Genomic DNA, 26,948 nt, shown 5'->3' with positions numbered 1-26,948 from the left:
AGAAACAACGTGGAGGGAACAAAGGAAAGGGAGAAACAAAAAAGGGGCAGAAGGCGGATCAGTGAAATGCACGATGAATGCAATGTCGTGCACGTCGACACGCGTAATGTCGGCTTAAAAAGGTTAATTATGCAAGCCCACTGAAAGCCGCGGATAGTTTACTTTTCTCTGATATTTTTGTTTGAGATTTCTACTTTTGCTCATCATAATACGTCAAAAACGATTAAAAAGGAACAGAAAAAAGGGGGAGGAGTAGAAAGAGTAGGAAGGAAACGGTAGGATGGTAATAAAAATGTCGGCAGCAGACCGGCCTGGGATCTATTGCGAATATATGAACGAGACGAGGAAAAATATTCGATACCTAGAAAATGTTTCTTTCTACGGTCGGTACTGCTATACATTCTTTTATCCTCTAATGTGTTCGGTTCAAAAAGAAGATCAGGAAATATCAAAGACAAAAATGTAATGGTCTGATATAAAAAAGATAATTTTCGATTTCTAACCAGATGTCACAGCTATGTGTCGACTTTTAAAATAAATTCCTCGATCATCTGTACTTCTATATTTTAATCTTCGATTAGGGTCAAATTAACTTTGTCACCGTCGTTGCACGATTCAGTCTTCGCTAGCAGTTAGCTAAGCATAAAAAATTGGTACATTCACAGCTTGTTCTTTGGCTTTTACGTACAGGTGGACGCAACGTTAATACATTGGACGTGCGTGCAGTATACACCTACTATCATAATTACAGTTTTGCGAGCTGACCTGGGTCCAAAACCGTGTGACTGTCTTTGGCCTCGTCTTTTCCCGCTGCCACGGCCAGGCTTGATGTTTGTCACCTCCGCTAATTGCAGCAAGCGATTGCGATGCTGCCGCAACAGCGGGTCCTCCCTACGATTCATTTTAGCCGGTGCAAGTGGAATCCTGTTGTTCCAGCATCCTGCAATCAGTACAAAGAAGGTTCCTATAATATTCCACTCGAAAAAATCTGACGCTTGAAAATGCATTCTGCTAACAGTATACAGTATAGAATTCTCGCATGATTGTCGCAACAGTTTATGGGAAGCACTAAAATTCACTGAATCGTCGAATAGAGAGGGCGTAGCAAGAACCAAAGGGCTGAAACAATGCATTAATCTGCTTTGATATCCTTGATCCGATAGAGGATAAATTCCGTTGTCAAATGTCTCTATTTTTCTATCTCTCGTGACGTCGAAATACAGTTAATCTCGAATTTACGTAACTTTTTTTTTAAGATTCATATGCCACGCTAATTCTATACCTGAGAGCCAAAGTTCTTCGTAAATCCTTTTTTGCGTTATTTTTCAAACCAGCAAAAAACCCAAAAATGTTTACACGCTTCTTGTATACAAATGTATGAAATTCGTACAATACGTTCAGAAAGAATACTGCAATTACTTGCATATGCGAAGAACGTAGATCGTTTCTTTATTGTCATAAAAAACTAAATACATTATTAAAATGAACATTACGTATGCTTGTATACGTTGCATCAATGTGTTGAAATATTCGCTCTTCCATTTTTTACTTTCCGATGAAGCAACTGACTACAGTTGTAAAAGTTCTTTATTAACTTGATTTAGGTCAAAGCATACGGAATAATCAAGTGACTACAATAGCGAGTTGGTATTAAGCGCAGAAAATAATTTTCAATAAAGAACGATTACTAAAACATTGTCTTTCTATAATGTTTACCCTGCAAAGGCACTGGATCGCAATTATTGGTCTGTAAATTCTTCTCTCGGGGCTCGTGTCGGATCAGGAAAAGAATTTACTACTGACACTGCGCCCGCCATACTTTTATACCTCTTTGAAGCAGAACTAGTGAAAAAAGTCTTGGCAAATAGGACCGAAAATGTGCTTTTTTCTTTCTCTGCTACACTGCTAAAAACTTGCGGCATCGTTTCATCGCTGTATCGTCTCTTTAAACGTCCGTTTTTGTCCTTTCAATTGAAACGGTTTTACATTGAATACAAAGAGCCATGAATCTTTTATTTTTATTTGTAAGCTTCCCTGAACATTCCATTCCACAAAACCATCGGTTAATTAATTTATTTACGCGTGCACTTAAATTAAAAATTACTGCCAGTTTTTTTAAACGACAAATTTCTACAAAACGCTATAACTGATTTTTATTACTGGCGTCAATTAATTAAAAAGAAAGGAATTTAAAAATCCATGTACTTTTTCTTCTTAATTAAAGAACATTTAATATTGCTTTTTAATATTAAAAAACTATCTCCTATATAGCTTAAAGTAATAATTAGTCTCATTATAAGGTGAGATATCGATGGAACTTTTCGGCACACAATTTGTAGTCTGTTATGAAAGTAGTATGTCGATGAAAAACGCAATATAAATGTGAAACTAGTTTTTTATGAAAATTCAATTAACGGAAATTCACGTGAAGTATGTGAAAATAGTATTCCCTATAACTATGGTGTATATGAATTACGAAACCATTATTACACATCCATCAAGTGTATAATTAAACTTTAACGTGTACGCTATTTTATTCAACATCGATGCATCCGTATGTGTATTATTTTACAATTCTTACCAGTATCGTCAAATTTAAAGCGAACAATTTATTTAAAGGGACAATCAAAGTGCAATTCAAATTCAGACTTTTAATTAAAATACTAAATTTCAAAATATTTATAATGCACAAAAATTGAATGTGCAACTTTTTATAATCTTTTAGATACCGCAGTGTTAGTTTATTCCTTCGTCATATGTAGTGTCAATGGTGTACGTCAAAAATTCGATAAAGCAGAATTTATACACAGATAAATATTACGAAATATTTTCTATCCTGTCGAGCAATATTTCATAGGGATCAATATTTCCTCCTCTTTATCAAATATTTACCAAATATATATTTATATATTTTACATCAAAGGCAAATTATTCGTGAAATAATATAAAAGAAAATCCGACTTGTTTATTTAGAAACGAATACATATCCGCATGCAAGGTAAAGATTTCGAGAGTGTGAATAAAGCACAAGAATGAAAGATTCAGGGATTCAAAGATTCAGAAAGATTTCGATAATTCTACTTTCAAAAAAATCATCCCTCCCTTCCACTTTTGAATTTTTTTCGCGAGATACTTGCGTACTTGTTTTAGTTTCAATACTGACATTGTCATATTAGTAGTATAGTAATATTATATTATGTAACCTAAATAGAACAAGCACGAATTATAGGATTTGATAGTCAAATTAATCACTTTCTGCGCTCTTTATGTTTTGCATTCTAATGTATATTGTTGATGAAGGAGGACGTCTTTGATAGCGAAATTGCTTACTTCATATAAATTTCGAGGATAATAGCTGAATTAAAATGCATCAAGACACAATATTGTTCCCTATATTACATATTAATTGAGTTTTGGATATTTTTCTATGAAAATTACTTTTTCGACATTTTCATACCCTGACCTTTCATGTGCACAAACTGCGTAAAAATAATTCTACCAATGAATTGTTAAAAATAACAACCGAGTAATCAAGCTCTGCAAATAATTTTTATAGAAAATATGTTCGTTCATACAATGAAAGGATCGAAACAAACAGCATTTCACGAGCAATTAAATCGGTGAACACAAATTGTGTAGTGATTATCGTGGTAAAAACGAGATTTCTGTGTTTCTCAGTTAGATTCCCAAAACGTGTTCGTGTTCGGTTAAGCCACTCCATAAATTGCAAATTCTGATTGGAATTTACGAGTGGTACGCACCACAGTCTTTCAGAACGAAAACTACACGATCCAAACAGGAGCTCCAAGTCCTCTGATCAAGATTTATGGTTATGGTAAAAAAAGAAAGGGAATAGTAGGAAAGTCTGCAATAGTTGTTATTATTGTGGCTTGCTATACTATTGCCACTTTGTAAATCCAAATTCACACAGACAAAAAGGTGAAAATATGTTTGAAAATTATTTATTCCACTATTAAAGGAATTTGATAGAGTTTTAAATGTGAAAACAATATTATACTCAAATATTTTACAATCAAAATTATATTATTTTAAGATAAAAGAAATAGGAATATTTTGTAGACGAGCGTAAATACATCGATACATTGAGGAGCGATAAGCGAATCATTTAATTAAATGTTGAACTTTTGAAAGTACGAAGTATGTATTTGGAATGAAATATGCAAATGTAGAATTGAATGATGCTGTCGAGTCTGAAATACCATTAAAATTGCGTTAATCGGAAATGGAACTCATTTTATTTACAGACAAGTCTATCTAATGACGGTGCGGTTTCATGGTCATCATGCTGCCATATTCACAAAGCAGAAACGCTAAACTGCTCTTCTACAAATATTAATAGAAATCAAGTTAAATTGAGATAGGCATAACTATTACATATATTGCAATAGACACAACAAAGGCCACATTTTCGATACTAATGAATATACAATATATACTGTTTCTAACATTTAAACATTTATGTCATTTATATTCATACCTAAATGAAATCCCTACGTCATTCATAGCTTTTATCGTCCATGTAAAATTGTTTTAAAATGTTTAACGAATGTAAAAGTGTCTGGAGACTCGAGATGTGTAATCTCTTCCTGGCCGAAGAGCCTATAAATACCATTCCATTCGACTCAGCTGTAAAGCAAAGTACAGTACTACAGGGGCTGTAATTGTGTAGTAAATAGAAAGGCTCGCGAAAACTCATAAGGTTGAAAAGAAGCAACGTTTTATTGTCGACAAAGTTAAATTACGACCGATGTTATAACATTTTTGTCGTAGAGGTTACAACTGTTTCGTACTGCTGCTAAATTTTGCAATTTTGTCTCTACGTATTGTTCATATAGCTACTGCGAATCAATGTGTTGCATCTATATTGAACAAATTCATAGCTCTCTTTCCCGTCCTTTTTCGAACAGTTAACTGCGATATTGGTGTTACTAACAATCAAATGGCAATTTATATGCACCTGTTATTTCCAAGGCACGTGCAGATAATAGAGCAAATGAAAATTCGAAACTGTATGCAGTTTTTTTACTTTTGTTAGGTAGAATATAGGATGGGTGATTTTATTTTCAATTATCCAACAGTCTACATCTAAGAAAAAAAGAAAAAAATGGTATAACGTGCAATATAAGTAAAAATTATTCATCAATTAATAAGCAAGTAAATTCAGTCGTTGAGTTAGGAGTTTTCATCGGAACAAAATCGAATTTTATTTGGAAAGGTAGCAGTCGCCAGGACTTAAGTACACTTTACAAGCAAACATGCACACACATGCGCATGACAAATATTTTAAGAGTACGTACATACTCGTGTTGTGCTAAATGCAAGCCTCGATGGTGCTAAAGGACGCATAGAAAATTTGTAAATACGTGAGAATTTTAAAGAGAACTTTTTCGCGCTAGAAAATTCACGGGAACAACTTGTTAGTCCTGATTAAAATCTATAGAACGTTTAATCGCTCTCCTTTGCGCTCGCCGTGTCGGTGGTTATTATTCCAACGAGCAGTTCGCTCGCGTTGGATATTTCCCTCTGGATGATCCGCAAAGAATATCGTCTCAGCGAGTACGAAGTGGCACTCTTCAAGACTTTCAGATGGCACGACACGATACAAGCAGACGCGTATCCGCGTGTATTCGCAGTTTGCATACGTGAGGACGAACCACGGTCGCGTATAAATGTGAGCAATATTCCACGTGAATACACAATGTTGGCATTATCCGCTGGCACTCGTGTTCGTAGTCAGATAAATACAACGGGGACGGCGTTAAGTCAACATCGCGTGGTTACCTGGACTCCGAAGAAAGGAAAATGCTAGTGAAGACGAGGGATTGTCCGCTCCAAAGCTCTTAAAGCTCCGGACGTCATCGAATTACGCCGGATTTTCGAGGGTCACGATATTGTACCCGAGTCTTCGGAGCTCCATGCAAATTTTCTCTACACCCTCTGTATCATTTTATCGTTGAATATCGTTCAACGAATTCGCATCGAGGGTAGCGAATACTCCTTTATGGTAAATTACGTAATTACGAGTTGGATAACAAGCTGTACACGATCAAACAATGAATGCCATTTGTGTTATGTAACGATGATATAATAAAGATATCATATAGAATATAGTGTTTGTTAGTTTATGCAGACTGTTATCTACCAGACTGGTATTTAAATGTCGTCGCCAAGTTTAAACAATTTGTTAAATCTAAATTTGTAATCTATCGTAACGACCTATCGGTAGAAATGGTTGCGCACGACAAATGTATGATAGTGTATAGATAATATTAATGATCGATCTTGGTAATCCTTCTTCTAACGTCTGAGAGATTAATTAATCACGTAACCCGACAAATCCTCTATGCGAGATCATGCTGATAGCCGCTCAAAGTTGGCTGAAATTCCGTTGTGTAATTTCCCGGATGATTTCCCTATGGAATGCACAGTAAACCATAAAACTTTGTATCGGCCATAATATTGGACGGTTTATAGTCGAACGAATGGTATCGACCTGGCATTTTTCAATCAAGTCCTTCCGAACAATCGTATATTGGCTATTTCGATCATTGTCTTCGACTATTATAACTTGCTCATTGTCTACCACACGAAATTGTACGTTTGGCGTATATGAGCACGAGATTTAAAGTACAAGGACCATCGGGAGAGTAAAATTATCAAAATTAAATACCAAATTTCGCGCAGTTTCATTTATTTTATTACACAAAATATTGTGACAATGTCTTTGATGTGGAATTCTACTGATGTTACATTATGTCACATGTACGTAGATGACATAGGTCTTTCTACGATGCGCCGAGTATCAGCGTTGAGGATAGGATGCATACATAATTCGCATTTTCGATGCTTGAAGGAGTGAGGCAGAGAAGGAAGAGGAAGAAGCGGAAGCACTTCGACAACCACGGAAAAGCCGCAGGAGTAGATTTTCAATTATCCTAGAAAAGATGCATACCAGAGTATTCGAGCCAAGAGGTTAGATATAAAATCAAGTTTAGAGCGTTTGCAAATTCCACGTACTTTTCTTTCTTCTGTAAGAAAAATCGCGAAGAACCTACGGCGATAATCTAAAATAATGACGATTCTTGACGAATAGATCGAAGCATTTCTGTTAAAGGAGATAAAATACATTTTATCGCATCGCACCGTGAAACGTCGTTCGTTCGATTTCGTCTTTCTTCTTAGCAGTCATATCCGAAGAAGCATTGTGTCTCGTTCGTTCGTAGACTAGAAAATCACTGTATTAAATTACGTTGCCAAGGTAACGCCAATAAATGTGATAGTTATTTTGTTGCGTAGTTTCGTGTAAATGAAAAATCTTGGCGATATAATCACGTGCGAAAATGAATTCCAATTACGTATGTGTGTAGTATATCCAATAGTGTAATAGATTTCATGCCTGTGCTGTCAAGACGTCAAGATTACGATATTTTTTTTTTTTTATTACATAATATAAAACTATGCAGACATTGCTTTGTCTGGATGATACGCATGACGATAAATTTGGGAAAATGGATTGACACTCTGATATGTTTAAGGCAACCTATCGAATATAATTTAAGGAAGAGTATATCGTATCATGTATGGATTAGCACGTTTCGCGGGATAGGTTTCTCGGTGACAGCAGCGAACCGCGTTGTTAGCATCCCAATGTATCGCTCGATGCGAGAACCATTTGCAAGCGAGTACGAGCTGTCGAGATACAAACGAACAAGCTTAAAATGGACGGCTCGTATGTACGCAGTTGTTTTAGCTGGTGATATCTACCGTGAACTTTGTGCACGTCGATTTAGTTTCCCTGGCGCTTCGACGACACCTGCGGGAAACTGATACCCCAAGCGGAGACTTTATAGGAAACTTATGCGGACTTATAAGAAGATATACGGTTAAGAGCTAGTTACTAACTGGATACCTTGCCTGAAGCTAGTTATTAACTATTGCGGAATTACTCTAGTAGATATATATTATGCGATTAGAGGAAGATTTGATCTAAATGTGTTTCGTTTATTTCATTAGGTAATTAGTTGTTAAACATAGAATAATGAAATGGTATATTTAAGTGACATGTCCAATAATAATATTAGAAATTTATAAAATCGGTTAATTGTTAAAAATATTGACAAGGAATGAGAAATTTATTAAAATTTGCAGTGCAAAAGAACGACTTATCATGAAGCATTATGAAACGAATATTATATGGTCCCAAGACAGAAATTTGATTTTAGCGTGTTTTCTTTATTTTATTGGAAAATTAACAAACAGTATGTAGTAATGAAATTGCACATTTTAGCCAGGTTAATATGTCCAATAGCGTTGTCACGAATTTATCAGATCTCACTTTGTCGTTAAAAAGTTTCGATAAGGAACGAAAATTTCATCATGAATTGCGTCATTTCAATACAATATGGAACAATTTATTGTTTCAATTTAAATGCTACGCCGAGGAAAAATTTATTTCCCTTTCTGGCGTCGACACAGTTTTTAAATGTCTGATAATGGGCGGCAGATATTAAACTGACTTATACAGTATACAGGCACAGAGGAGGAATATTTCGAATAGAGAGAGACGCTTTTAAATTTTGCAATAACTCTCGTTCCGCATGACTTCAAATGAGATGCAACAGAAGTTTGTAATGTCATCGAATCGTTGATAGAACTTGTGAGAGGAACCGAAACCGCCATATCGCTGACTAAACGTATGCCAGCCGAGTACTGTAAATGTGTTCCGAAACTTTCAACATTGGTACATCTCTGTTGCAGTCGAACGACTCGTTACATTCGTGCCATTGCGTTTCTCAGATAGTATGTCCACTTGCAAAATCTTCCATGGTACTATCCCGTGTTCGTATATTGATAAAATTGGAATCAATGAAAGGATCTAGGGAAGAAAATAGGAAAAATTTTAAACTTTCAGATGTTCTACCAAGAAATAACAGAAAGGTTATAAGATTCGTAAACTTCTGTTGGGATGAGAAACAATCTGTATCCTTGCCATAGCGATAGATTAAAGAAGAAGAGAAAAGAGATGGAAACGATTGAAACGAAAGTTTCAGTGGAAGGCGTGGTATTTCATGTGGGATACGAAACAATGTAGTCAAAACTCAACCAACCGCTATTAAGTTTCCAAATTAGATAGCGCAAGGGGGGACGTAAATGAAATTCCGTACGATAGCAAATGATGTCATCAAGACGAAAGATTAAATTGAGTCGAACAGATACGTAGACATTATCGATATCTAATGTTTCTTATGTTTTCGTTCGTAACCAGCAACAGGGCTTTTTATCCCTCAACATCGTGTCGTGCAATATCCGATATGAGAGCCCATCGGCACTATCGGGATATCGTAAATCAATTTTCTTCGTCGCGTCGTACATTTCTTCTCTACACCCCCTCTCCTATCGCGATGCTGTCATAAGTTTAGCTTCGTTAAACTGGGAATTGGCAGGTCGTTTGATGCTTCATAAATGAAATTAAAGATAAAAACAAAATTACCACGTACCTACCATGCTGCCACTCTCCCTCTTGAAGAATATATTTAGAGAAAACCATGCATTATGGGATCTAACGGAACGTTATATTTTTGCAAGTCATTCACAAGCTTTCGAAGGTATAAAACGATATAAAATTAGAATGAATTTTATGAAGAGATTTTAATCAAACTTGTGGGAATTGTATTGATCAAACTGAACATTAAGACTAAATTTTGTCTGAAAAATTTATTTGTTAAGTGGTTTATTGCGACAAAGCGTTCAAAGCTTAACATTTAAAACAAAAGTAAAATCTAACTGACTGGAATAACGGTCAAATTCTTTTGAGAATTAATAAGCGAATCCTCTTTAGTATTCCACAAACGTGTGCCGCTAGGAGCGAGTTTTGCTTACCACTGCATACGATTATTTCATACTAAGTATAGGTGTTATATTCAGCATGCAACGTAAAGCTCTAGGCGAAGATAATGAGTACCGAAATTATTGCAAGTAATCGCGGAAGAAAATTGTTTCTGTCGTAATACGTACACGTCGTGCATGTAATTATATGAACGTCGAAGCTCGCGAGGCATTCAAAATGAGAAAAGCTCAGAGATGCCGAGAATGCAAGCGTTTATAGACAGCTCTTAACAGCTCTAAAAATATATGAACGTATATAAGCAACTACAGTATTGCATCTTAGTCTTATATTTCTATAAAAAATAATATTTTCACGTTAAAAGAGAAGGACGAATATTAATAGCGAAATTTATAAAAGTTTGTGTGATCGTGTGATATCTAGATTCCATCGATCTGGTGAAATCATAATGGACGGTTCTTTCATCGGTATCCAACGCAATTTTTATTATAAGTACCGCGTGACCTCATTACTAGTCAGAAATTTAATGGGAACACGAAATAAATGTAAAATTACGGAATTAATGATGCGATTCTATTTAAATGCATTATGGGGACAAAGAGCACAAGTTTTTACGCAATTATAGGAAATGTGCTTTAATGTTTCCAAAGAATCGGTCGTTTCCATAAAGCTCGAGAATACAAAAAGTAATAAACACAAAACGGCGATATTAAATGAATGCAAATAGCACGTTTCACGCCGGTTTCACACGGAAAAACTGCATCGAAGAAGAAAGGACAAAGGCGAACATTCAATTCATTCAACGAGTGAAAGTGGGAAGGGAAGTTTCATAATTCTATGTTCTACAATACACCTTCACGAAACGACACGTAGTAGTATGACGATCCTATGTTGCGAGCTTTGTCTACAAGTTTGCACTGTTCGCGGTAACTTGAGACTCGCGGCGGCGAAGATTACCCAGTATAATTGAAATTGGTTATGTCTGGACTTATAAGGAATACTTGCTAAAGGTGATATTCTCCTAGTCAAACGTTTATGCGCATAATCGTCGAGTACCTAAGTGAAACGACGTTAACGTTTAACATTCACTGCATTACCGATAGAATTACTTTGATTTATATCACTTTTAGTATAATTCCATTCAAATGCGCCGATTATATTATTTAACGATCAAGGAAGATATTAAATGCAAAATTAACTATCATAAATCTATAAATACGAGTGACGAAAGAATTTCGTAGAACTCGTTAATGTCTCAATGTCACACAGCCAGACGAATGTAATAAATTCACGGAACGATATAATAATATTGTAATACGGCCGTTTAACGATAAATATATCGGTGGTTCGTATAATGCTTTAATATAATCGTTGGAAATTGTAATGGTTCAAAAAAATTGTTGACAGGTAATCCGAATATAAATAAAATATTGTTGATCCTAATGGCTGATATGTCTTAATGTTCTCGGTCTTTATCCCTCTCTTTTGATGAGAAGCATTCTGAAATCGAAAAGAAATAATTTGCGGTAGCGCAGCGGTTGAATCGTAAAATCGAAAAAGCAGAATCTCTCTTAGAATGAACGAATTATACATCTTTGCGATTCGCAAAAGCAAAGAGTAAGAAAGATCACTGCGGCACACAATTCAAAAGGAATACGACACTCCTCAAGTTTTAATGTTCTTTCCTACTTTTTCCTTTTTTTTTTTTTTTTTTAGAAAGATTATATTTCAGTACGAAGTATGCAATATTTATAAGCGACCAAAATCATTATCAGTGTTGAAAGGAGTAAGTACTTCATTCATTCTGCAGCGTATATTGTAAACGTACACCACAATAACGGCGTCTCTAGAATTTTTCAAAGGAAAAAGGTAGGGGATAGTAACCCGCGGAATTGAAAGAGAAGCTTAAAAACCGGCTTTCTACTCACCCAGGAAGCATCGTCCAACGACGATAATTTTGTTTTCCCAACGTCGTTGACATCCTCCCATTCATTTTCGTGGAAAGTGGAAGGAATTGACGTGTAAAACGGAAAACTATGGTGCGCTCTAGTCTACACGCTTGAATGCAACTTTGAATATGAGTTGGAAACAATTGGTTCCTTTAATGAGATTGCTCGTAGATGTGTACGTGTACACACATGAGTCAGATACGTTTGTGTGCACGATTCTTGCCCGCGCTACGCCAGTCGAACGAAACGTTATTAACCTGATTGGCGGCACAAAAATATTTCTAGCTCTCGGTTGATAGTCTGGTCATTGTACCCGAAGCTAATTAACTAAAAGTACAATAAAATCTCTCTAAAATACACCCTGTTAAACATTCGATAATTATGGATACGTTATATCGAAATTAAGTTAACGATCATAAATCCATTTATGCGTGAAAACTTCTACTTTGCTTCGGGCTGTTGTATAAATTTATGTAAAACACAAATTATATCGTGAATGAATGACTATCACGAGTAGACGATGCAGGTACTACAACATAATCTCTTCGTTGACGGTTTTGGATTAAATTGGTAAAAACTTCCCTTGTTTAATGCAGCACGTCCTAAACATAACAAGATAGCGCTGAAGATGTTATAAGTAACATAGTTGCCTTTCGTAATGTTTTAATGCGATTCTTAATTAGGCTTGTTTCGTGACTTTTCTTCGTGATAGATACGAGAAACTAACCCATGACTTTTGAAACTGACACATACCTTAAATGTATATCATGTTCGAATAGAGAAGACTGAAAGTGTAAAACGTACTTCAAAGGCTAAAATTATGAAACGGAGAGGTTTATACATATATCGAGTTTTACGTCATTAACTTTGAATTTAATTATAGTGTAACAAAGCGTCACCTGGAAAAGTTTCATAAAATTCGTGTATCAAACGTTAAAATTCTTTTACGGCATTGGATATGACTATTTAAATTACATATCGTTATTTTTAATTAGACGAATGAAAATATTACTAAGAAAAGTTTTATACACGGGCGAACTAGATGAATTTAATGACGCATAGAAATAATGGGACACAGCATAGCCTTGCAAAATGCTTATAATTTTCTACAGAAAACCTAGAACGACTAACTTCACGAATATTTACATGATAATAGTTGCTATTCATGTATCAACTTCCTTCGAAAGTTAGTTTAGCGCAGACTTTCCATAAAATTCAACATTATTGCACGGCGCTTTATTGATTTTAATTAACATACACTGCACTGACATTCAAATACTACGTCCAAATACGAATAATCCTTCCATTATTTGGATCAGATGTTCGAGATGCATAATAATAATCGTGTGTAATAACTACTATGCAAAATTATCTAGTAGTATCTGCATCTTCTCTCAATTATCGCGATACAATTGTAGATCAAATCGATTCACGTTATCTGCAAACAGCTTTTCCTATCGTAGATCGTTTATAATGGAAGCTCGTGTTCGTATGCATCACTTAGCGTTGTGAAAAAAGTATTAAAGACTCAAGGAATTTAACGTGCATACATCGCACGAGGAATAACTGGTAAATTTAGGTATTTTAACTCTTACCCTGGGTTTGATTGTGTAAATTATTTAACACTGTATCGCGAACACGATTGTCCAACGATGGAAACGTGTTTACCAAACGAAAGATGAGCAAGTAAAGCCACAGGGATAAGTATTTGTTTCCCGGGTGCGCGATGTTTGTCCTAATACTTCGCGTTGCTTGATAAAAACACGTTTTCACGATGCAACACGCAAATTCGATCGTGATAAATACAGAATAACAGAGGAAAACACAGTTTGCCGGACGTAAACAATTTCGGAAAATAAATCGTTTGTTGTGTTGCTTTTGTTCTCGTCCTACGTTTTATTGCCAACTAAATTGTTGTTGCCTTTATAATTACCATCGCTGGCTATAGAGTCATTAAGTTTATTAGCTGGTAGCATTGTCCAACAGCCTGGTAAAGCACCTCGTGTACGTTGCGAAAATAAGGGCAGGATTGTAGCAAACAACGCGCGGTAAATTCTTCGGAATAAGATTTCTAAATCCGACATTCCACAGATCAAACAGAACGAGTACAAGTAGCAAAACAAAGTAGCAAAATAATAAATAATTATTAATCTTGTTTTCTTTATCAAAGGCGATCGATGATATATTACTCGTTCCAATTGCAGCATTACTTACGATGCAGATCGTATGTAATGCATTTAGTGGTTAAAATATTCATTGATAAAAACGTAGAAACTACAATGCGCTTCTTCAGTATGAAAGTGAGGTAAGGAAGTAAGTTGTATTCATTCATACCGCGAATGAGTAACATTTTTTACAATCTTCCATTTAGTATCCCGGTCTAAAACGAAAAGGTGGAAAGGGGAATAAATCCGTTGGTTAATAGATAACCGGGTCGTCGCCCTCGAGAGGTCGACAAGGCTTTTGGCAAAGAACGAGGAAAGAAGAAACGAAGGTGGGGATTCGTCTTTCCGAGGTGCCTATGTCTAGCAGAGAAGCTGTGCAACGTGTGCAACGTGTTATAAAAAAAAGTAGAACGAGGTCAAGGCGGTCCGCCTTTCCTTTTTTTGACTGGAAGGAAATTGCTTTTAGCTAGAACAACTTTATCGTTGTTGTTGTTATTGTTGTTGAAGAATTACGAGCGCCCAATTTTATAATTTATCGCAATTTCGAGTTCTGCACGAATAGGAACAAGTTATCCTATATTATTTGATGTATGGTCATCGCTGTTATCGTTTTCGTTGATAGAAAAAGAACCGCGTCGCAATGTAATTTCAACTTGTAATTACAATTTGTAATTTCTAATTGTAATTCTACACTTGTGTATAACGTGTAATATGAATTGCAACTTTTATCATTAAATCGTAAAAGGAGACAACTTTTTTTGAAAAAAATAAAAGTTTAAAGATTTAACACTCGTTCGTAAATGTTTCTGAACGACTTACCTCACACGTTTCACGTTCTTTCCGCATTCGCCAATTCCGTGTTTGAACATTGTCCATTTCTCCGAAATCTTGGAGTATTGTCGGGGACTCTGAATTTCACACAATTCCATTAAGACCGAAGATCCATCGCACCATCCATTCTTCACAATTTTCGTTGATCAAGAATGGGTATGGCAAAATTTCATTGAAAATTTTTCCTCTTTTCACGATGCACATTTCGAACACAGTCTTTCATTTAATTTGCATACAAATATTTATATATGTATATTCTTGTGAAAGCGACGGGTGTTTATTTTGAAAAACGCGATTCACTCACGCGCAAAGAATCGACGTCTCTTTAAATTCGTCATCGAAGTATTGGTTATCGAACAACGTGTGCAACTGATGTACAAGAAGTTGAAAGGACGAATGCCTCTTTTCGTCGTCCTCGAAAATATCTCGCTCCTCTTCTGGATCCTCTTTATCAACGGTAAAACGTCCATTGTAAATGATTATTGCTACGATGGTTAACGAGAATCGATCTCGACCTTTATTGTTGGCGTGAGAAGTTAAGCGCTTGAAACTCGAGGCTCGAAGACTCTTGATCACGAAATTCCATTTACATACGCACAGCGTACGAGCACAGAAAAATGACCAACGCCTCGTTACCAAAAAACACGCTTCAGCAACGAGATTTTTCTATTAAACTCGAACATACATCGTCATCCGAATTTTCATTGTTGCTCTCTTTTAACGTCACACAGAAATCGCGGATTAGTCCGACACAATCTTTTTCCGCTTTGAATGCGCGCCCTAAAAAGTGCAAAATGAAAAGCTGCTCTTTATTGCTCTGTGGGGGACTCTCACTCGTTGTCACGGGATCACGAACGCTTGTGCTACACGAATTTAACTCTTTTCTTGTTTTCCGAATTCTTTTTATATTTCATTGTTCATGTTCCTTTTGGTAATACCCTCGCTGAACATCCTTGTCAACTTACGAAATATGTTCGACCGCTAATCCATCTTAACATTGAAAAGTATGCAATTTTCTGCGTCGTCTCGTCGACAACAATCACCCTACCTTCAAGTAACAGGACAAGTAAGGCGGAAGTTATAAATTCCTTAAAAAAAGAAAAGAACTGCGATTTCTTTCTCATAGTCAAAAGATCCGCTGAAACGAAATAAAATGTTTCGAAGAAGCAATATATACATATTACGTATACAGAAAGAGAGAAAATATATAATCTTCCACATTCAGAAAATGCTGCGAGATTTTCAAAGCTTGGTCATTAAACAAGTTGTTCCAATCTAACGTTTTTGCAAGGTATAGCAGAAAAGACGAGAGTGAATACGCGAGCCCGTTTAAAAAAAGACAGTGAATTTTCCGTCAAGGCTTTTCCACTTCGTCAAGCACACATTTTTCTTCCGCGTCTTTCAGCCGCCCTTCGCGGCAAATCACTGGCTCGATTTATACATTTTCCTAATCCTGTGTAGCTTGCACTGAAAATTTGTATATCGATGACACGAAGGTATCAGCGGAGAAGCGCAAAATACGCGACAGACGAGGAGGAAATAATAAGATCTAAGCGAACACCTGATACGGGATGAAGCATAATTACGCTTCTTTCGAGGGACTCTTTTTCTTTTTTAATAAGAAAGATAGGGAGGAAAATAGGTGTATTTCTCGTAGAAATCGATATCATTCGCTTTATGCTTTTGTTCGCGACGCGAAGAATTTACGACAAAAGTTGTGTCTTATTGCTGCAACAAATATGAAACACCTCGCCATATGTTTTTGCGAAAATCATACCGGTCGAGACGGCGCCGCTGTTTTGTAATTTATCTCGATATCCGCCATACCGTTTTATCAAAATGACTAGTGCTTTCCGATAACAAGGTATCGACCCCAGGAAAACCAACGAAAAATTTCCCGTTCTTGACTGTCACGTTTTTCCAGCTCCAATTTTTCAATTCCACCATTATTTCACATTAGAACACTTGGTTTCCCACTAAACTCTACGAAACGCGAGAGGATAACAGTCTTTCCTTCGAACCTTATATATTTATTTCTGTAACCAACAAGGACACAGATTACGAAGAATCTCAGTAAAAACACGGTGTCTTTTTTGTAGATCATAACAGAGCGTATTAAAAAGGGACGCTCGGAACAGAAATACGGAATTTTTATGGTGCTTTCAACGTCGTCCATCAGTTTAATATGTATCTTATAATGATGGAAAAGCGCACGTTAAAAGAAAACCGAAGAAAATGAAATTGAGTTTTCAACAAAAATGAAATCTCATCAATTTGCATAGTTAATCAACTTATCCGAGGAAGATACAGGAAATACGTAAGAGTTATCGATCAAAATAAACTTAAAACTTGATATTCTTCGACGGAGTAACTTACGTTGAACACCAAACTCGATGAAGTGGTTTTCTAAACATATAGTATGCGCTAAGAGATGCAAAAAGACGAGTTTCCAGTTATAAATATACTTCAAATGTAAATTAGTTTACATACACGTTTTATTAAAATCATACCCTCTCTTCTTAATGATTTATACAACTAGCTTTATGTGACAGTTTACAGCTACTATTCGTTCGGACAAAGAATAATATCCGGATTTGTGTCGTGACCAAAATGAAATTCATTTTATCGATTTATCGCGTCTCGATATTTTTTCTCCAAAATATGGGTCGCATAGACAAGACTATGTTTTGCATGGCGATCGCTATACCAGAAACTCTACACCACGATCCGACCACAAACTATTCGAAACATTCCAACCAATCACGAGGAAACAAAGAGAAAGATATATCGTAAATTCGAGACAGTTCATTCGCGTAACGTAACCGGAAGCGACAACCAATGATGAAAATATGCGAAGAATGAAAAAAATTTATCGTAACCACTTTCGTGGTGAAGATAATTTGCGAAATATGAGACGAAGAAAACACGATGGAGTATAGGAGGAAGAAAATTTCTGAAGAAAGTGAAAGTCAAAGCGTTACAGGACGATAAAATACAGAAGCAACGTCGTCTTCAAATTATTCAAATTGTGCATCCGACGTAATTAGATAAATTATCGAGGCATTAAATTAACAGTTAACGCTAAAATTACCTATTATAAAAATAAAATCGTCGCAGGGCGCCTTCGAAATATTTGAAATTCTGACGCTTCTCGTTGGGCAAGTAACCGATAACAAATGAATTAAGATCTGCGTGCTAATTACCACTACTCTATCGAATCAATTTAGCGATCAAAGAGATGTCTCGTTTGTATCGGCATACCAAATGTCGACCTTTCATAGCCGACTCAAAGGGAATAATTTGCTCAAATTGTTATAGGATTGTTGGAAAATCACCACGGTTGTCTGCGAATAAATTAGAAGTAAAAAAAATAAAATGTGCAAATGACAAGTAGATCGTTATATAAATCGTCAAGAACAGAGGACATGATTTTAATGAAACGTACACGGTTCGAAATAAGATTGAATGACAACGAAGTTTCGTGTTTGCAGCTAAATAGTTAAGTAAGAATGGAAAAATAATAATTGTGTAGAACTTACAACTCGTAATGTCTTTAACCATTCATTCTTACGTTAGGCGGTACACAGGGATACGCTGGAGTAGACTCGACGAGAGTAGAGGATTGCTCTTGAGGCAGAGAAGTGACACAGAGTAAAAGAATGATGGAAGAAGGGGAGAACATAAAAGAGAATTTTTTAGTGTTATGCATGTAGGAATGCATTGTTATAAGCCACTGCACTGATTAATACTACTCGTGCAGCCCGAGAAGTAAATCATTATAGAACGTACAATAGAATTTCCAATTAAATGTGGACTGAAAACGATCAATTTGACGATTACTTAAATAATGGTATTCGGGACAAGAATAAAGTATACATTCGGGATAGTTAAATTGAAATGTCTCGGTAGTTTTTATTTACTTACACATAATGCGTGGTACTAAGAATTAGGCAAACAATGGTGTAAGAAGGAAACGTGATCTTATTTCAACGATAACGCATCACTGTGTACGCTTATACAGAGATTTAGCTCCAATGCGACAAATTGGGAACTATAAATAAAGCTGTATACGTATATCCATAGAAATTGAAGTACCGCAAAAACCGCATTCGGTCTAGTTGGAACGCTACTAATGACTTCAGTGTTGTATACTGTGTGACGTTGTTGAAAATATCGCGTAAAATTCTCGTTGTAAATGTCACGGTACGAATTAGAAGCTATATACGTAATTTTTCTAACGAGATCCGCATGATACGCGAACAAGACTGCGTATAATGCTTGTAGAATGCGAAACAACGGTAAAAAATAAAATTATTCGTTCAACATCTTCTAACTGAAATGCTTCGAAATAAAGTCTCAAGACGTGTTCATTATTCAAGCAGACGGAGCGAGGGAAAAAAAGTAAAACGCTTAAGCCAGCAACGAAGTCAGACCAGACTAGGAAGGAAGCAAGGTGCACGAGGTCATTGTCCTCAAAAAGGCGCGTAGCGGTAGCGTCATATTTCTACGAGAACCTCTGACACGGTGCGGAGATGGAGAATCCTGGTGAATAGCGAAACGTTCTCTCCAAGAACCATACCGATTTCCAACGTACAGTTATCACATACTGATCCATTAATACGTGTACGCAGATCGATAAATTTGGCTCCCGGGTGACATTTACCGTTCACTCGAACATTTATCATCCATGTTCGGATGTACACGAGAAGAGGATACGAAGGAACGGAGGCAACGTCCCTGAGCATTGAAACGCCGTGTCGGACCGGTGCGCTGTGTCACGCGTCACAACATTGCGTTTGTCGTCGGCTCACACGCGATCCGTACGCAGCAGGGAGACAGGCAACGATGACGAAAGAACTAAAGAAACGTCATACCGCGGTGGATCGCGTTACGTCGTGTCACGTCGCGTCACTAGCATTACATTTCTATCACACACCCACTACACGTCCGGTAAACGAGCACTATAGCCGATGTACGGCTTCTCTGTGTTCGTTTGCCTGCGGACTGGAGCGTGCCCCAAAGAAAAAAAGCAGTTCGAATCGCGGCACGTTCTTTCAGGGCCGTACGACTGTTCGAGGGTAAGAGGTGTCAGAAGGGGGTGCTCGACGGAAGGGGTAGAGAACGCGTGAGGTCCGCGTGTGTCTTTTGGGCTGCCGGTCCCAACGTTGACTGCACCATCGGTCTCTATCGCGCTACTCGCAACCACCACCACTACCACTACCTCCACCACCACCACTACTACCACTACCGCCGCCACCACAGCTACCGTCGCCGCCGTCGACGACGACGCCGTCGGTTGGCGTTGGCTATCGATTTTTCCGCGCAGCCTCCGCGGCCGGAGCATACAGACCGTCGACGTCTACTGGATAGTTCTAACATCGTTGCTTGCTACTTTAACCCCTTCTGATTCTCACCTGTCCACTTGTTTTTCTTTCAGCTTTTCTTTTTATTCCTCCACCAGCCAGTCTTTTTTCCACCAAGAAAAATGGACGAAGTTTCACCAATAACGGTGCCTATGCGGCCTCTCTTTCTTGACTATCGGACCCATTGATTTAGTAATCTATTGTTATCGGTCGCTTTTGACTTTTTTACATGGAACTCTTTTTCTCTTCCCTTTTGTTCTACTTCACTTAATTACAGCTTAAGCGAACTATTTCGCTTTATTTTACTTGTTTTTTTTTTCCAGCTATAATCTTCACCATTGCGAATATCAGCGATTGTTAGATAGCACTATCAGGATTGTCGTTACCATTTTTGTTTGCCCCGTCTCTTTGTCCCACTTAAGATGTAATATTCTGCTGTAAAATAGGACGAAAATTGCTTTTCAAATTCCTTTATGTGTTCTCCAACTCTTTTATTGATCGCATTTCTGTTGATCTTTCTTCCATGGCCTGGTTACTGCGGAACCCGGGATCTCCTAGCGACTTTATGAAGGGGTTACATTCTTTTGTTTGCAATAAACGGCGAATATGCTTTCAGTCATCCAAGGTCTTAAATATGTTCCGCATTCGACTTATTAATTACCTAACTGCGGGTTTGTCAATGCAAAACAAAATATCCTCAGTTTTTTGCCAGAGTACGTCATCGGGGTATCATTTATGGATAAAATTCATTCCTCCTTTTTATCGCTTTTCTTATATTAAAAAATTTTCAAACGTTCCTAATTCTGCTCTATAGACGAAGTCAACCTAACAACAATGAGTTCAGTGGAAAATGAGAGAACTTTCTTCAGAAAAACGTGGCTCAAAGGAAGACATTCTTATCCAAAAGGAAGAAGCGGCCCTGCGATAGAATGCACGATTTTGTGGGAAGATTTCAGGAAAAAACGTGAGAAATGAAGTCTTCCACTTTCATATTATACGATCTTTTATTCGTTTCCCTATCCCCTCGTTTGTCAGTGACTTTTACAAAGCCAGGAATGGCCAACAGTCGGCATTCTCGCTAACGAACGAACCAGGAATCTACATCGACCCCTGGTAGATGTTTGCGTTCGTTAGATGGAACCGATGCATAAGATAAGACTGAATGAATCTCTTAATTGTAAAATGATCGACGCAAATAGAAAAACCCGAGCATGAGCTCAAATATGCGTGACACGCCCTTTTCAAGTGTGACATTTTATATTAAGGAATTACTTATACTATTTTAAGGACAAAATATAAAGTATTAGCGATAAATGTTTATAATTTTTGAGAAATTACCATCTTTTCGAAGCACTGACGTTGAATCGAAGGCCAAGATTTTACGATAATTTATGATTGAAAAGAGACGAAGAAACAACTGTTCTCTACACAACGTGGTGCAGTATTTAACTTGTATCTTATTTCGTAATTCATTATTTATCTTTCAAAGTTTATGAAGAGATTCAGAAGTCTCTTTCGACATTGCATCTGCATATATCTTACAGCATGTACGCCCATGATAGAGATAGGTCAAAATAATTCTGATTATGCTAACTTAACGAAGACAACGAAGTTTCGGTGGAAGAACGAAACTTCGACGATTATTGAAGATAGAATATATTGTACAAGTATTGGTAGACAAGAAGGACGAGCTTCCGTTTTGAAGACTCGTTAAACGTGCTAGAAGATATACTAGAAGGAAGTTTGCACTTTGACACCCACGTGGCGTCGACGAACTTTAGCATCAACAAGATATCCCGGAAGAAGCCTGAAGATTACGATCTTGATGAAGTTTGAATATTTCCTTCTGAACATCTTGTAAACTAATAAGTACATATAATAATATTAGTTAAAAATCATTAAAATAATTACCAACTATGACGATACACATACAACGAAGATACTTGAAATTCATGTATTTAGGATATAAATTATATTTTATAGTTTAAAAGATCGTAATATAAATTTTATACGCAATTAATAGACTTAGTTGTTATCTGAAAGAAAATTAAATATTAAACAATTCAGAATCAATAACTTAGCCTTGGAATGCTGGTGGCCAATTGTGGACGGATGATTCTACTTGATGCTAGTAGTGCTACTCAATCTGTGGCCTGGCAATAAAGGAAGTAACGCTTACGCCAGCGAGTTTCTCGCGATAATGGGTGGTCTTAGAAATGAGAAAAGGGAAGGAAAGAGTCTTATAGTGATTTTGTACATGTAAAAAGCCAACTTGAAATAATTTACTACTGCATGCTGACGGGTACTATCTCGGTGTAATTAAAAGATGTATATCGGATAAGAAACTTTGTAACTACATATGTATGTAAAGCGTGTAACGATGACACGCTTTACGAAAAGTCCGAATCATTCGTTCAATTTAATCGATCTAATCTAATCTAATCTAATTAGTTTACAACTGTATCGTGCAACGATAGAAAAGGTTCTCTCGAAGGAAATGGTTGAAATTTAATTTTTCATTGCGACCTCAACCAAGAACTCACAGGAATTAATTAAATCTACGCCCAAAAGGATGACCTTAATGAGATAGGGTTCTCAGAATTAAACAATCTCCGCAAAGGGTCTGCAATTTCGTCCTTGATGCTCTTAAAACCCTAATTGTTGAATCTGACAACTAAAAATGAAATAATGCAATCTCCGCGCAAATAAATATTTTGTCTTTATCGCAATGTGATTTCGTTTGAAGTGTCCGAATTAAAAATTACACGGTTTCACGTATCGTTGAGATAATTGAACCACCTAACGTGTGCAATTTTCTTTTATCGCTGGTATAACGTACAGCATTTTTGTTAAGGTACAACTGCGCACGCGAGAATACAAACAACATACACTGTGATACATGTATATGTATATACATGTGTCCATAGCGATTCATAAAAAGTATTCTGGCGAGTAAAACCCTGTGAAGTATCGCGATAGGAAACATTTTTTGAAGTAAAAAGATAAAAGGATATTCTTCGGAGGAGACCAGGAAATAGAGATAAGGGCGAGTACAAAGGGCATTCAGATAAATTCAGAAAACTGTAAATCCCATGAAAATCTTTCTTCAAGCTGTTCGAAGCGAGACAACCATAGACGAATCACTACGAAGGGTATACACTTATGTACATATACACCTCAGCAACAAATATATGTATATTTGTACATATGATAATAATAGGAGTACTTGTACACTCGGCATTCTGTGACATCCACATTTCTCATGACGTTAATTTGAATATTTTAGCGGGTCGCTTGAATATTTTACGCATTTAAAATAAGAGAAATCAATTTTAAACCAGTTTTCACGTGAAGCTATTTATATCAGTAAAATTCAATTTCGGACTTCTAACACTTCTATAGTATACTATGATATGCTAATTCTTTGCTAACTTACACATTCGATTTAATCTATTTTCTCAAATGTGAATTTGTTGCAAAGACTCCAAGAAGGTACTAATTCCAACTTTAATGATATTTCCTTTTAAATATTTGCAACTGATTCGTACCTGATTTGTAAAGTATAGTCCGTATATAAAGATATAAAAGTCAGAAACATAAGGGGTTCTGAAATCTTTTCTAAAATCGTAAAATCCCTCTTGTAGTTTGAGAAATGGCCGTTTGTTCTTGAAGGACTAACTTCGAACTAATCTGAAATATCTCTTACAACTACGTAAGCCAAGAAGAGTCGGGTCACTGGACGAAAGATATATTGAGTTCTCGTATATAGTAACGTCAATTTTTAGAATAGTATCTATTTATAATACCGAGCTTTTCGATCAGTATTCACGATTACATATATTTAGCAGTACATAGATTGACCCTCTTTTTAGATATTGAATTTTCTAACTTTAAACTTTCTATTTGTTATTGTATGTACGTATGCATATAAAGAAAAGAATAAATATTGTACTTTTTTGTTATTTATAAAGTAAAATTTCCTTTCTCCATTATACATTGTGATTCATCGTGATTCACGAGTACGATTTATATATGAAAGAATTTTTATTAGTCAAATGAAAGGAAGTTTATTCTATATCGATAAATTGAGAAGTCACTCAATTTTTATATTTTTCCACTTATTCGTTCGTTAATTTTTATCGAGAGAAGGATCTATTTAACTTTTCAGTAAATATGCGTCAACTTGTAACACCAAAATCGACATAAATAAATTATTCTCATGTTTTATTTATATACCGTTACATATTTCATAAATTCGTGAAACATGTTTCAGTATACTCCCGGAGCTGTTTCAAGTGTTTTTCAAACAAGCTCATTATATCCGTGGTATGCTTCTAACTTTTTAAATAGAAACAAATATATGTAATCTACTTTTTAATTTATCAGGACTACAATGTTTTATATTAACTTTGACACAGTTGAATTTATCTATTGTATATCGAAAGAGCTAATTTTAGAATATGTAAACATACATAGACGAGTGGGAATTATATTTCAGCTTTTCCCTAAATTACTTACAAACGCCGCAGACCATCTTCGTGGTATCATGAACGCAAGGTAAATTTTCACGAAGGATACTTTAGAGTATCGGATAGTTGTGTTTATGACGATTAACTCCTAGAGAACTATCAATTGTGCTTAATGGCCACGATCCCCTTTTCAGTCACTTGTCATGCAAAGTTCGATCGTCTTAGTCCGGCCCATTATTAGAATGAGTTACGTAATAACCCATCAGTCTCGCGTGATTACTCAATTCCATGAGCTTTTCCGAAATTATACTGAATTTAAACCGAAATTACGTCTTGGTGAACTCGCTCGATAATTTATACTGAAACTCTATACACTAGAGGAGAGAATTTAATTATTATTAGCAATTATTCAATTTCGATCATGCACATCCTCTACACGCTACAACCGAGAGAGAGAGAGAGAGAGAGAGAGAAAAGAGTTAACGAGGGACGTCAAACGCAGTCCCAAAATTAATAATTTTGATTTCAGAGATTTCATTTACAGCGGTGTAGCTTTCATGCAGCTCCCAGTCAATTTGCAAGGAAACTTCCTCGACTTTCCTTTAAGCTTTCGTGTAACATTTGCCCGCGTGACGGAAAGATGTTTCCCAAAAAAGAAAATTAATATGAAGGTAATAGTTTAGTGATCCTTCCTCGGTACATTCAAATTCCCCCAATATTTCCTCTCCCCGAATTCAATGATAATTATAGTGACATTGCGAAACTTCATTAACAGACAGCTGCGAGAAATGAAAGTTCCCAATGTAGCTTCAAAATTCATTTACCGTCTCTGCTACCATTAATTATTGAGATAAAACGAAGTAACAAAGTGGGAGAGCTATTACAAACCATGATACCTCTCGAGGTAAGATCTCCCCTAAAGCAATAAAAACGTACGCTATCATTTTTCAACGATTCAGAGAAAAGTCGTTCGCCGTCTTCTTCAATTCCTTTCGACAGTTTTCGCTGCTGCCATTATCGAACACTTCCTTGCTCACGTTTATGAACATTGAATTTACTGTTCAAGATACTGTGGTCTCATCAATTTTTGAATGATCGCCTTTCATGTCAACTTCTAGGCTACCAAAAACGAATAAAAATAACGCTGCCAACGTATGCATTTCGAGAGAAGCTCGAATATGTATATCAGCTATACAAATATCTTAAAATATAGTATCGGAAGATATTGTTCGAAATACAATTAGGGTTACCTATGAATAATACAAAAAAAAAAAATTATAAAATCGATCTGCAAATCGATGAGAAACATATTTCGAAAAGAAAATCATCTACGATATATTGAGATATTGCTAAATTTCTTGCATTTTGGTATGAATTTCTATTTACAAAACTGAACTTTCTCTGCTACAATTTTACGACATCATCAATTAGCTACTTTAATCCTAACAGGAAATAGTTTTAAGCATAAATAGACGATCGATCTGTCTGCCTACTATCTACGCGTGGATTACACGTTAGTGTGTACATGTCCCCGTTTCTTATAAAATAAACTCTATTTAATCTGGAATCGAGACTGAAAGCACCAGTGTTAATGGAATTCAGCCTGCTGGATGTGACACGCTCCACTAGGTCCTCGGACTCAATTGAGAAATAACTAGGAGGTTCGATTTAACGGAGCGTGAAAAAAAATTCAATGTACAAAAGAAAAAAGTAAAAATAAACACAGCTGTCTGATATACCGCATATACATAAGAAATTAAAGATTCTAATACTTTATACTTAATTAGCCAAAGAACAATATGTATGTAAATAAGGATGATTAAATACATAAAGCTCTGCGTAAACAAAATTCTAGAAGTAAATAAAATATTTCTACATTTATGTCAACGTAAATAACCATCCAACAACAAAGAACTCACCTTCATCCTTGTCCGTTCCACCACAAAGTAAAAATGTTGAGACCATAAAAAAGTCTTGTGATAAAACTGTCAGCTCCAACTATTTTTATGGAATAATGAATGTCACCTTCAACCTGGAACAAGAAGATTAAAAATGTTACTTATTCTTTGTAATTCATTACTAATACATACATATATGTAAGAGAAATTTGAAGGACAAAAATAGCTCTAAATATCCTAAAATTATTGGACATGACCAGAGTAATAACATTGGCGCCCATGTAATAGGAACTACGCCAAACTACCTGAATCGTGGGATCTCGTCTCCTGTACCCGGGATCGTCCGAGCTGATCTTGGATGGATTTAAGGTTCCAAGAGTGATCCAGTGTGTATTTCTCATTGGTAGA

At 36.2% G+C, this 26,948-nt stretch overlaps 1 protein-coding gene across 5 annotated transcripts in view; it reads right to left on the bottom strand.

Annotated features, from left to right (window-relative positions):
* Window positions 1-26,948, bottom strand: part of LOC126871111 (serine-rich adhesin for platelets) — a 135,146-nt gene that overhangs the window by 92,328 nt on the left and 15,870 nt on the right. For 2 of the 5 annotated variants that reach the window (XM_050629547.1, XM_050629551.1), the window contains exons 2-3: window positions 26,562-26,674; window positions 766-940 (exon numbers count right to left, since the gene is read on the bottom strand). In XM_050629547.1, the coding sequence (XP_050485504.1) occupies window positions 766-940; window positions 26,562-26,607 (221 nt within the window). In that variant the 5' untranslated portion in view covers window positions 26,608-26,674. Of the gene's footprint in view, window positions 1-765; window positions 941-14,798; window positions 15,591-19,404; window positions 19,991-26,561; window positions 26,675-26,948 lie in introns of those variants that run through there. The other 3 variants (XM_050629549.1, XM_050629548.1, XM_050629550.1) reach the window with 3 other exon arrangements.

This window comes from Bombus huntii, chromosome 11 (assembly GCF_024542735.1).
Source record: "Bombus huntii isolate Logan2020A chromosome 11, iyBomHunt1.1, whole genome shotgun sequence".
Taxonomy (NCBI): domain Eukaryota; kingdom Metazoa; phylum Arthropoda; class Insecta; order Hymenoptera; family Apidae; genus Bombus; species Bombus huntii.
The sequence above is the reverse complement of the archived record's forward strand: the minus strand, read 5'-3'. Positions and strand labels throughout refer to the sequence as shown.